We start from the raw sequence: 13221 nt of genomic DNA on the forward strand, positions 1-13221 counted from the left end.
ATTCTTCCTTTGAGGGAAGAGCCTCTTTCCTCCCCTGTGTTCTGAGAGATGTCCATTTCCTCCCATCACCCTGTGCAGTAATTTTATGTTGAGTAAGTCAAGTTTCTCTCCTACTTACCATTCTTCTATCACTAGAATCCTTGAGAGAGGCCCACTAGGAAGGTCCCTGTCATACCCTTGACTAGTCTAGAAGGGATTCAACCTCCACCAGACTCAACTGTGACTGAGGACGACAATGATGTGTTGGACTGGATTTGAGCTGTCTGTATTGTATGTTTTGGAGGTTGGGTTTCACTTTCCAATCATTATTTGTTAAACAGTTGGTTGGGGAATATCTCCACAGCATTTGCATTTATAATAGCAGGTAAAGGTAATTTTTCAGGGTGGCCTGTGTTCTCCAGGAGCTAAGTCACATGAGCTTTGATTTTTTTAAGGGAGGACACAAGAACCAGGGCTTACTGAACAGGAATAGTGGTTGAGCCCACAGACTCTAGCATTAAGCAGCTCTGGCATCAATTCCCAGCTGTCACTTAATGTGTGATAATTTATCATTTCCAAACTTCATTTTTTTCATCTCTACAGTGGGACTAAAACTATCTAATTTCTATCAATTTTTATTAGCTTCCATTGTAAATTACAGCACCCCGCCAATTATTACCTCGACACTAAAAAGGGCAGTAAACATTAACACCAATTCAACTTTTCCTAACTATATACTTACATCAAAAGCTTGTATAATTATAATTTTCTGAGAAAATAAAAGCTTTCCCCTTCTGAATTAGGAATTTAAGATGACAAGACCCAGAAGCAAACTAAAATCAATGTCCTAAAAATGATACAAACCTCGAAAAGCCAGGCAGGTTTGCCAACAAAGCTCCGCCTCCATGCAAACCCTGCCCACTTCCGGCTGCCCCACCCACCCTCTAACACTGTAGCACCTCCCCTCACTGCAAGGTCCCGCCCCCCGCACCTGATCTTGGTTCCCATTGGGCAAATCTGGATGCTGTGTACACACCCGACACACGCACGTTTGGAGAGGGCGTCTTCGCGCCTGCGCAGCAGCGCCGTCAGGCGGCTGGGAACTAGGGACTTGGGGGAGGGGGGCCGAGGTCAGGCCGAATCTTCCTCCGTAATAAGAAGCTCCGCGTCCTGCGGTCCTGGCTCCGTGGGTCCGGTCGGATCCGGCCTGGGCGCTGGAGCTGCTGTGGCTCCCTCCGCGGCGGGTGCGATGGAGGCCGTGCCAGAGCCCAGCACTCACGCCGGGGAGGCCCAGACAGCGGGCGGTGCTAGTAGATGAGGCGGCGGCGGCGGCGGCAGCACGGGCTCTCCATGAGCAAGCGGCGGCGACGACGGGTGCGGCGGCACCGGCGGTTTTCGGTCCCCGGGGAGGTACGAGAAGTCGGCTTCCTGGTGGACGGAGACTGGCCGGTGTGGGAACGCCTTCCGCGGCCCGGACCTCCCGCCAGTGCCCGCAGTCCCAGGCGCTTAGGGGAACACTGCCTGGCCGTGGGCAGGGGCGCCGAGCCGTATCACCTGCTCCTGGCTCAGGGACCTGCCAGCCCTGCGGGACCAGCCCTCGGTGCCAGGCCTTCGCCTGCGCGGAGGGCCCGGGGCGGGGTAGGCGTGTCCGGAGCGCGGGGGACGGAGGCGGGCGCCCACCGCGCGCCCAGCGGGTCCCTGCCCAGAGCCCCGCGCTGCTTCAAGGGGGAGCGCGTGGCCGTTTTTCAGATTATTTCGGGGTGCTGATTCGACAGGGGACCCTTAGGACCGCCGAGCTCTTAGGGAATCCGGCATTCAGTGCCTAGGGGGAGTGGTCTGATCGTCACGATCAGCGTGGAGTACAGATTGTCACCCTGAAAATGACCCCAAAAGAAAGGTGTCGTTTTGCCAAGGAAAAAGAGGTCGGGGGAGTTTTCCAGGTTTATTTAAACTGGAGGGCCTGTTGAATCAGGACGATATTGCCAGCAGGATATGTCCTCCAGGGCTTCTAATACGGTGCCTAAGGAAACAGTCTTTGACGATGTGGAGAAATATCAAGACAATTTTAAGTAAAGCTCTTTGCAGCCATTTCTCCGCCTTTTCTGCGCATTTTTGTTGTAATTTACTTTGTAACAAATCACCACGTTAATGCTGAAAGGATTAAGCGTCCTCTAGTTCTTCCAAGTCTCTCTACCCTGCACTTTCCCTTCCCGCAGAAAAAGGCTAGAGAAGTTAATTTCGTTACACGTACATACATATATATATATGTAAAAGTGTAGTTTAATTCTCTTAAGTATAACAATTGCTGTAAATATTACTTATTTGGTCATGTCTAAAAGATAATTTAAAGAAAAACAGATTTATGACTCCTTCACAATTTAACATTTGGGAATCAGAACTCAGGCTTAGACCTTGCTACAAAGTTCTTAAAACTTAAACAGAAATAAATGAAACCATGAAGGAAGTCACTTTTATTTTTAAAGTTTTGAATGCCATATATGTATTTTTTTAATCTGCTGGGGAAACATGTTAGTCCTATCAAGAAGAAACAGTTTGTGTTTGCCTAAGTCTCCAGATTTACCACGCCCTCTTATTCCTAAACGGTTGTCTAGAGCCAACAACATGTTACCAACTGTGTAAACTTCTACACTTAAGACTAAATATAGTGTTGAATATTTTGTAGTCCATAGCATCTTGCCTCAAGCCAAAAATACTGTGTGCCCGTGCATGTGTGTCTGCATTTAATATATTGTAGAACTGAATTTTTAGTCTGCTAGTATTGTAAATTTGGTTTGAATTTAATTTAAGTGTAAAACATTTTTTAATTGAAGTATAGTTGACATAGTGTTACATTGGTTTTAGGTGTACAACAGTGATTCAACAACTCTATGCTATGTGAACTTAATTTCTTACACAAATAAAACACATAGGTCTGCAGTATTGAGTATTGGATTTATGTTGTGCTTGGGAGTATGTGTGTGGCACTTGAAAAGTCAAAATAAGACATTGACCTCAGTCATGAATTGGTCTCTTCCTATTCTTCAGATGCTTTCCTTTTTCATGGAAATATGCTTTTCCATAAAAGTAACATTGAGAAACCCTATGATATTTTTAGTTTAGATATTTACTGTCCCAAGTAAAGCAGAATTTTCAATTCAGTTTCATTAGGACCTCATTCTTTAACTTTTTAAAACTTTGCTTTATATAACATACATTATGACACAAACATGTTTATAGAATACTGGCAAAGACTTTAAAAACAAAATGTTTAGCTAACCTCAAGGTTAGGGGAAGGATAAATAACAGTTTAAATAGGGTGGACGTCCCTGTTCATTCCCAAAACGTACGGAGAGGAGAATCAGATTACTTACCAAGTTCTAAGTTAGATCTTCATAGCATGGTCTCTGCAGTTAGGATTATAGGGTATCCAGCATGGTCCTAAGTTGCAAGTGAAAATCCCAAAGTGCATAGAAATGATTTTTGTATCAGCTGTGGCAATGATTCAGTTAAGTACTGTGGATTACTTTTCATATGAGGTCTCTAAAAGATAATTGGCCATTATTCTGTAGCTGAACTAAGAATTCCATTATAGCAATTTCATAAGTGGAACCATACATATTAAAAAGGAAATGAAGCACAGCTTGTATTTTGAAGGGAGGAGAAAGAGGTTTACATTAGGAATACACCCACCCAAATTTAGATTGCATCTTCAAAAGCTCTGTTTTCATTTAGGACTTATTTATTTCAGGGTCTTCCTATAGCAAAGATAAAATCTGCAGTATAATTAGTGTAAAAGTCTATCATGTGCTCATCCTATACCTCAAAAAAGATCGTGCTTCCAAATGGTCTTTCCAGAGACCATGCATATTGCCAATATGGCAATTCTGAGCCAATTCTGGCTCAGCTAGAATTGTTTTAAATTTTTTCATTATATTGGTAGGCCTTCTAACCAAATTTAATTTGAATTTTTTTTTAAGATTTTATTTTTAAATAATCTCTGTACCCGACGTGAGGGTTGAATTTACAGTTGGAAGATCAGGAGTGGTATGCTGTACTGACTGAGCCAGTCAGGCACACCTAATTTGAATGTTTAGAGAAGTTTGTTTTGATTTGAACACATCTCAAAAATTTAACATATAAAGTCACAAATTTACATGTTCTATTTTTAAACTTTTGAAATGCAGGATGAAGACACTGTTTGAAGAGATCAAAGCATCAATTAAAAATAACTATAACCAAGATCGCTCATTTTGGAGGCCTGTTCTTCCTTGGGGAGGTGTTTTTACTATCAAAGCTGGCCGCAAAGCAGTATCCTGTACGCCACTTTATGTTGAAATAAGACTGAAAAATACCTGCACCATAGATGGATTCTTGATGTTACTATATGTCATTCTTAATGAAAATGAAAATTTCCCCAGGGAGCTCTCTCTTCATTTAGGTAGAGAGTTTGTAGACTGTTTCCTTTACTTAATGGACACCTACAGTTTCACAACTGTGAAGCTACTTTGGATTTGGGACAAGATGGAAAAACAGCAATACAAATCTGAAGTTCATAAAGCTTCATTAATAATTGATTTATTTGGTAATGAGCATGATAATTTTACAAAAAATCTTGAAAATCTCATGTCTACCATACAAGAGAGTTACTGTTCCAACTGGCGATGCCCAACTCGAGTACAGGAAGATCAGCAACGCACGATTAATATAAAGTAAGTTGCTTTAAAGTGTCACTCTTAGCGAAAATAATACAGTTTTTAAATGAATGTTGCTATAAGTAAATAAGTATAGTCAGAGCACTTTCTAAAGTACAGACCTTGTGTAGTTACTTACACATGGTAACCACACAAATGCAAGACTATAGTAAGTCCCATGACAAGTGTTACTATTTATTAAATCCAAATATCTTGGAATTGACTTTATAAAACCAGCTAGTAATTATTTCACTGGGAAAGTAATGAATTAGTATGAAAAATGTTTTACTCTTGCTTTGAATTTGCTAATATGAGTGTGTAGATAATTAATTTTTTGGGTCATAAATGTAACCTCTTGAAGAATATTTAACACTATATTGAAATGTGTCACCCCTTGAATGGATTTCTGTTGGGTAGGCTATTTCTACATGAACAAGAAGATTGAAAGTATTTCAGAGGCGCCTGGGTGGCTCAGTCCGTAGAGCTTCTGACTGTTGATTTTGGCTCAGGTCATGATCCCAAGGTTTGTGTGATGAAGTCCTGAGTTGGGCTTCTCACTGAGTATGTAGCCTGCTTAAGATTTTCTCCCTCTCTCTCTCTCTCTCTCTATCTCTCTCCCTCCCTCCCTCCCCTTCTCTCTCCAACTCACACTTTCTCTAAAAAAAAAAAAGCATTTCTTCATGTCATGGCCAGGACATAATTAGAGACTGAAACCCTAAACTCAGAATCTTCGTACCTGGAGAGGACATGAATGTGAGGAGCTTTTTCCCTGACGAGGAGAGGTGCTGATAGCCTACTGAGTATTTTTGGCTTCGAGAGAGAAGGCATACCTCCAGGCTGGTAAATGATAGGGAAGAAGGCCAAACTGGCAAGCCCTAGTGGAGTGTTGGGAAACATTAAAGCCCCCAGGGCACATTAGCTGGAAAAGGGATAACTGTCAGTAGAAAAACAGGACAGAAAAACAAGCCCAAACACATTGTTGTCAGAAAGTGTATTTGGCCCTGTGGTTCACAAAAGCAGCCTAATAGATGTTCCCTTTTGAGAATATACAGTACATACCCTAACTTACTAGATTCACATTTCTTTATAACATATTTAGTTTAATATTATCACATCATGCTACTTAGGGAAAGCTGAAGATACTCTTTTTAGAGTCTGCCAGCGAATATCTCTCTTGTTCTGAAATACACTTGGTCCGTTTTCCTGTGTTACTGATACGATGACACTGATTTTGAAATCTCTATCCCGGAAAAAAGTTTTGTTATTCTAATTTTTTTAATGTTTATTTGAGAGAGAGAGAGAGAGAGAGAGAGAGAGAATGAGCAGGGGGAGGGGCAGAGAGAGAGGGAGACACAGAATCTGAAGCAGGCTCCAGGCTCTGAGCTGTCAGCATGTGCCCAACATGGGGCTTGAACTCATGAGCCGTGTGATCACAACCTGAGCTGAAGTCAGATGCTTAACTGACTGAGCCACCCAGGCGCCCCAAGTTTTGTTATTCTATAATAAACTAAAAAGCATTTTAGAAATTTGTTTCTTCAAAAACTAATATCAGTTTATATATGTTTTGAAACATAATGATTTATAATCCTATATTAATACTATTATTTTAAGCTTCTCAATAAAATATTTTTTGTCATACTGTTTATATTCCATGTAACTTTTTAAGGCTTTTGCCTTTATTTAAAACAATCTCTGAAGTATGTAGCAAGAAATTTTTTAACAAATCAGGTTAACTGAAGCCAGCAATGCTATAACTTGCATTTAGTCATGTAACTGGCTGCTTTCCTGATTCTGGGTCCTACCTTTCTTCCCCTAAGACCAGAATCTGCTCTACTGAAATCTCTTGAAAAAATTTTAAAGTAACAACTGCATATTTCAGGATCAGTTTACAGAAGGATTTGATGTTTTTTGGAAAGCTTCATGCATTAATGTTTATTAAGTTCAGCTGATTTCCTATAATTATAACAAAGGTGAAAAACAGAGGTTATACTTTTATATTTGGTTTGCTAATAATGAATTGACCTGTAAAATTTGCTATCCTAATAATGTATTTACATGAAAAATGTCAAAGCAGTTCTTACATGCGTTTTTAATTGTTGTAGTCCTCCCCAAGAAATTCCTCATGGAAACTTGATACGACTGGCTGTGGATGAGTTATTCTGTTCCAGGATTGAACTGTGTGAAGAGAGTGGGTGAGTATATGAGAGACATTTATGATGAAAGTATTTATGTTTTTTATAAAGCAACCTGAACAGATATGGTCTTTGGTGTTAATACTTTATGAAATAGCAACTCACAAGTATTTAGGAAGCCTAACGTTTTTTGAATCTTAACACCTACCGTAGTTTACGCTGCTATTTTATGCTGTGTTGTCATTATCAAATATCACTATATAGAATATTATTCTACATTTAATTGATGAATACAAAGCAAATGCCTTTTCTTTTCTTTCCCCACTGCTGAGTAGGTACAATAAAACCTTGGTTAACCGGAACCCAGCTAATCGGACCCTCAATTAACTGGACTTTTTTCTGCATTCCTCATTTAGGACAAAGAGGTAAATGGCAACCAAAAAATTCAACATAGTTAAAAAATTCAAAAGGGGCAGAACATATTCATCCCAGTCGCTTAACAATTTCTATATCTTCAGAAATGTACAATGAGAGTTAATATTTAGAAGGATGATCTTACAGCTAATGAATCACAAGGGAAGAATAAAATACATTCAGTTAATTGTACTTAAGTCCAGAAACTAGACTAATGTATTTTAATAGCAAACACTGAAACACAATGGTTTTCTGATTAACTTTAGTCAGTAACATTTGGGAACCAAAATACTGTGCTCTGAGTATTCCGGTTAATCGAGATTTTACTGTATAATTGTGTATGTTATATTCTGATCCACATGCTTAATATGTAATAGTGCTAAGAAAACAGAATTTGTTTCATCCTAATGGCAAAAGGATGCAATTAGAGAATTTTATGTAATATAAAAATGACTGTAAGAGTCATATTATTTACCTCTGCCATTATTCCTTGAAACCAGCTGAGAGAGAAAAAGCAAATGTATCTCTACATAAAAATAAAAGCTTTTATATCAGTTCAAAAGACTACATGTTTTTATAAGCTTAGGAAAAAGATAGCTAGCTTTTCCTGGAGTTTTGCAAGTATATGGCTTCTTGTATATAGAATCTCACAGCTGATAAGCTTCTGGGTATAGGTATATAAGATACTATTGTAGCCACACCATTACCCATGCCTAAAATAGATAATTATGCTTATTAGGAAATTAAGTAATTAAGACAATCCAGAAGTGATAAAAGGCAGTTTTGCTTTAAGTGTAATAAAGTTCATGCCTATTTTCAATTTTAGATGTGGTGGCTTAAGAGAATTTTCCCAGCGAGTTTTCTGCCATGGGGCACCCCCTTTTGTTGTCTTAAATATGCAGCATTGGAAATCTGAAGATCTAGCATATGTACCATATTACTTGGATTTATCTGATCACAAGTAGGTGTTTTCCTATTTGGTTTATGAAACTAATAAAAAATACATTTATTTTCTATTTTTCTGCTATCGCATCATGATTGTGACGAGCCCTTAAGGTAATATTGTTGAAAAAAATCATAGCTATCTCTTTTTTTTTTTTTTTTAGTGTATTTTTTTTAAGTTTATTTATTTTTGAGTGAGAGAGAGAGAGAGAAAGCAGAGGAAGGGCAGAGAGAATCCCAAGCAGGCTATGAGCTGCCAGAGCCCAATGCCGGGCTTGAATTCATAAACTGTGAGGTCATGACCTGAGCTGAAATCAAGAGTCAGACGCTTAACCTGAACCACCCAGGTGTCCCGTAGCTCTCTCTAATTGTGTGTATCCTGAGTAAGATTAGAATCTACTAATCTGTAGATTAGTAGGAGTCAGTCACTGGCAGTGTGCACAGTGGTTGGACTATGGAATAGACAGAATTGAGTTCAAATCCCAGCCCCATCTTTTACAAGCTATGTAACCGTGGGCCAGAACTTAACCAGCTTACACATCAGTTTCTTATTCTATAAAACACTGCTGACAGTACCTATCTGGTTCATAATTGTGAAGATTTAATGAGATAACACATGTGAAGTGTTTAGGATAGTACCTGACACATAGTAAACAGTAAATACTATTACTTGTATTTCAAGTCAAAGTAGTATATAGTAGGAGGTCATCATTTAAACAAAAAATATTACTTTCAATATCAGAGATGAAAATATCTGCATTCAAATTAGGACATACAGTCTCAACTTTTTGCCTTTGAAAGGCTTTTTGTGTGTGTGTTCTCTTATGTAACCAAACGATACAGATTATCATTAATCTGTTAAAGTGTTTTTCAAAATTCCTCAATTGTACAATTTTTTAAATTCTTAAATATTTTACTTCAAATTACCAATTATAGCACATGATTTTTACAGATGGATATCATTTTTAGGGACTAGAATGCAAACAATATCGATATTTTTATTCCTTAATTAAGAATTGAAGGAATATTTATCAAAGAACAAAGTATTATCTTTTTTGCTATACTTTGTCTTTTAATTTGCAGGTATTTGTTGGAAGGTGCCACATTATTTAACAAAGAGGAACATCATTATTCTGCAGCTTTCCAGATTGATGGACATTGGATGCACTATGATGGCCTCAGAAATGTGAATTTAATTTTGTTAAATAAACCCCCAGAGTTTCTCCTCTTGTCATCATTGGTTTATATTCGAGCAACAGAGAAATAAATATAGACTGATGCTAAATTAAATTGTTTTCCCTCCTGCCCATGCTCCCCCAGATGAAGGGCTTTTATTTTGTAAATACTTGGTATCCAAGGAAATAGTTGAACTATACTAGTTTCAGAGGTGTATTTTTCCAGTGTTTAGCCCCAGGTAAATATTATATATACAGAATCTATGCAAAAATGTTTGTATTTGTTTTTTCTATGTCCTGGGTTATTTTTATACAAGCATAACAAGCATACATTATGTTGAAATAAAATGTATCTTGTAGCCTTTGTATTTTTCATTTATATGTACTCAAAGGATTTTTGCAGTTCTGTCCTTGAATCTAAGAAAATACTTCATCATTTGAATTCTCAATTTTTCTTTTTGGATATTCAAATAAAACCTGGTTACAAGTCAGTATTTCAGTTTATATAAATTTAACAGTTCAAAGTGTATCTGACTATATTTTTTGCCCTACCTCACTAAAATCCAAAGTGCACTGTTGGATCTAGTATGGATTTGAATGTACAACTTATAGATGGCTTAGTCTTTTTTACTTGTTGATTTGCCTAATTTTCCTGCAATAGTTTTTAAAAATACTTTGGTGAGAATATTTTTCTGGGCTTGAATTATTTCTCTATAATGGCAAATTACTTTAACCACTTGCTAAAGTATTATATACCTGCCAGCAAATTTTAAGTGTTAACTAAGCTCCCAAGTTTAATTAAAGTTACTGTTACAAGTAAATTATATAACATAACTAAATGTAATGGAAATCCTCTAATAAAAACCTATTCTGAAGATAAGACAACTATAAAAAAATATTAGGCAACTGGATGTTTACTAATGTTGGATTAACAATAGAAATGTACTTTAAATATATATTTAAGAGAAAACGGTGTCTGGAATATTTTTTGTCCTAGTAAGTCATATTGGCACAGAGAAAAAAATACTTAACATTTTTGGAGTAACAAAATGCTGGCTTCCTTGTAAGTAGTAAACTGATAGCATGAGGGTTTGATTTGCAATATAAATCACAAGAATTTTGTAATTATCAGAAATTATGTTTGTTTTCAAAGACCCTAAGATCTCTCTTCCTATTACAGTTTTAAGGGAAAAAATTAAGTATTATTCTCAAGGGAAAATACTCTTTGAAATTTATTATTATTCACTTTAGTGTTTAATTTCAGTAAACAGTCTATCTTAGATTTTGGGTTGGGATTGAGTGTAGTATATTTGGAGATTTCTACATGATAACACAGTTCACTGCCATATACCAAATTTAATTCAACAAATTAAGTCAGTCTTACATTGGCTTGGTGCCATGTTGAAGTAGCTTACAGAAGAATTACTAAATGTGAGTGCAATGTTGCTGAGAATGCCTCACTTTGAGCAAACTGTGAAAATTGCATCTTGCGCAAGATAAAAAAAAAATAGCAATTTATTTTACAAAAAAAATCTACGCTAGAGTTTATTTAAATAGTCCCCACCATGTATTTAAATAGGATTTTATTTACAGCAGACTTTTGTGGGGACACCTTATTGCATGAATCAAAGTATACAACAACACAAATATTAGCATATACATAAGTGGTTCATTAACATAATTATTCCTAATGCAGATTATTCTTTTAAGAATTGCACTTTATTTGGAACAATACTAATTTATCACAAAACAATGACTTACCTACCTCACAGGGTTGTTGTGAGGATTAAGATGTTTGTTAAAATCTTGACTACCTTGAACATGCTAATAAAGATATATTTTTTCTACCTCTTTCATATACAGCAAGTCTCCCAGATTCTCTTTACTAATGAAGTTTTTAGATATCTTTTTTAAGTTATTTATTTGGGTAGTTGCTCCTATCAGTAATAGACTTGATGTGTAAAAGAATTTAAGTATGCCTTCTGGACCTCAAGATAGTTGGATTTTAAGGATAATAAGTAGTTTATTGTTACAGTAGTGGTTGGTTGGTAGAAAGAAGCAATTATCCCCTGCTGACCAAATAGTAAGTAGAAAATGGGTGAAAAATAATTAAATGGCATTTTCTGTAGAATGTGAAGGTGAAGGTATGGAAAATTCTTTATAACCTGAAACATCCTTAGAAAAATCATAATACAGGGGGGCACCTGGGTGGCTCATTCATTCAGTCATCTGTCCGACTCTTGATCTCAGTTCAGGTCATGATCCCATGAAGTGGGAATGAGCCCCAGGTTGGGCTCTGTGCTGGCAATGTAGAGCCTGCTTAGGATTCTCTCTGCCCCTCCCCTGCATTCTCTCTGTCTCTCTCTGTCTCTCTCTCTCTCTCTCCCTCCCTCTCTCAAAAATAAAAAAAAAAAAATCAGAATACAGGGGCAACTGGGTTGGCACAGTTGGTTAAATGTCCGACTTCAGCTCAGGACATGATCTCACAGTTTGAGTTCAAGCCCTGCATTGGGCTCTCTGCTGTCATCACAGAGCCTACCTTGGATCCTCTGTCCTCCTCTCTTTGCCACTCCCTGCTTGCTCTCTCTCAAAAATAAACATTAAGGAAAAAAAAATAGGAATACTGAAGCAGGGGGCAGTGAAAGATAGGAAATAATACATTTTTAAATGCCAAAATCCGTAACTATACTTATGGGAAGAGCAAAAATGATTTTAAAACCCCAGCCTATGTCAAAGGGGGATAAGGTACAAACAAAGCAAATTTAAGGAATAATGTCCAAGTTCTTTGCAGCAAAAGAAACCTTTTACCCCCAATTTAGCAAATAATCTTATATTTATCCTTCAAATATTATTAGGGTTGATTTAATATCTGAGGCATTGTCACTGGATCTGATCCAACAAATGAGGACAAACTAAAGATAACTACCACAGGTATGCTTACTAGGGTGACTCCCATGTTCCATTCCCTTCTTAGAGTATGAACAAACAACTAAGCTATATAAGCAGATAACTCCTATGACACAAAAAGCTATACATGAGCATATCAACAGTTTAGTTTTATAATTAAATGATTAAATGATATTTATTTGAAAATAATTGTAGTGTGCTATAGGCATAAAGGGTAAGCAGTTCATGCAAAAATGACTGCAATTATTGCTGCTGAATTACAGCCAAAGAAAACATTTATATTCTCATTTTCCTTTGTCAATGCTCTAACATTTAAAATCAGCACCAAAATTTTCTGCCTTAAAAGCTACAATCACACAGCTTCTGAAATTCATTGCAATGACTTAATGCCTTACTAACAGGGGTTCCTACCCACCCAACTGGCCCCAGGGTTCACTATCTGGTCATGTAGACAGCCTAAAATTTAATTTGATCCCAAAGAACACAACATTTGACTCTTACCTTAAGTTGAGGAGGAAGATAATGGGGAGGCCTCTGGAGCTAGATGATTTCTTTACATGCTGATTTCTACCAAGAATGTGTATTATATTATTTACCCTCAGTGAGAAATCAGTTTCATAGTCCATCCATTGTTTTCTCAGTGACGTCTTCTGCAAGGTATCAAGAGGACTATCACTTGAAAAAGTGAGCTTCCCCAGCAGGACCCTCAAAAATGATGTGGAATGGAAGAGCAGCTTGGAGAGCAAATGTGAAGACAAGTTAGCCATAATAGTTTGTATGCTTATTTACAGTTTCATGACTTGCTTGTTTTCCCTTTGAATTTTGCAAAGTCTCATTTTTAATATGATTATAAAAATAATACATAAGCCAATTTAAAACTCAGTAAATCCAAAAAAGAATAAAGAAGAAAATGATCATCCATGATTTCTCCACCCAGTGATCATCATTAGTTCACACTAGTAAAGCCTTTTTGAAAAGTCC

The 13221-nt window shown here is 37.3% G+C and overlaps 2 protein-coding genes across 3 annotated transcripts in view; one reads left to right on the forward strand and one right to left on the reverse strand.

Annotated features, from left to right (window-relative positions):
* LOC132669750 (uncharacterized) overlaps window positions 1-3845 on the reverse strand; it is a 19276-nt gene extending 15431 nt beyond the window's left edge. Inside the window, exons 1-2 of the mRNA XM_078447721.2 lie at window positions 3799-3845; window positions 1016-1697 (exon numbers count right to left, since the gene is read on the reverse strand). Of these exons, the coding sequence (XP_078303847.2) occupies window positions 1016-1697; window positions 3799-3845 (729 nt within the window). The remainder of the gene's footprint in view (window positions 1-1015; window positions 1698-3798) is intronic.
* DORIP1 (dopamine receptor interacting protein 1) lies at window positions 1279-13113 on the forward strand. Of its 2 annotated transcripts, XM_078448292.2 has the most exons (6): window positions 1279-1389; window positions 4164-4688; window positions 6773-6862; window positions 8043-8177; window positions 9242-9344; window positions 12882-13113. In XM_078448292.2, the coding sequence occupies exons 2-6, from the start codon at window positions 4165-4167 to the stop codon at window positions 12882-12884; spliced, it is 855 nt and encodes a 284-aa protein (XP_078304418.1). In that variant the 5' UTR covers window positions 1279-1389; window position 4164; the 3' UTR covers window positions 12885-13113. The 2 variants fall into 2 exon arrangements, with proteins under 2 accessions (XP_078304418.1, XP_060475585.1); XM_060619602.3 differs by lacking the exon at window positions 12882-13113 and having other exon boundaries at window positions 9242-11195.
* The last annotated feature ends 108 nt before the right edge of the window (window positions 13114-13221 follow it).

This window comes from Panthera onca, chromosome B3 (assembly GCF_046562875.1).
Source record: "Panthera onca isolate mPanOnc1 chromosome B3, mPanOnc1 haplotype 2, whole genome shotgun sequence".
NCBI lineage: Eukaryota > Metazoa > Chordata > Mammalia > Carnivora > Felidae > Panthera > Panthera onca.

What these genes read in the sequence shown, in the direction of transcription:
- DORIP1 (XM_060619602.3), top strand. Translation starts at nt 4,165, where the DNA reads ATGAAGACACTGTTTGAAGAGATCAAAGCATCAATTAAAAATAACTAT. An exon ending in CAACGCACGATTAATATAAA is followed by an intron (nt 4,689 to 6,772) that starts GTAAGTTGCTTT and finishes TAATTGTTGTAG; the next exon opens with TCCTCCCCAAGAAATTCCTC. An exon ending in GAACTGTGTGAAGAGAGTGG is followed by an intron (nt 6,863 to 8,042) that starts GTGAGTATATGA and finishes TTTCAATTTTAG; the next exon opens with ATGTGGTGGCTTAAGAGAAT.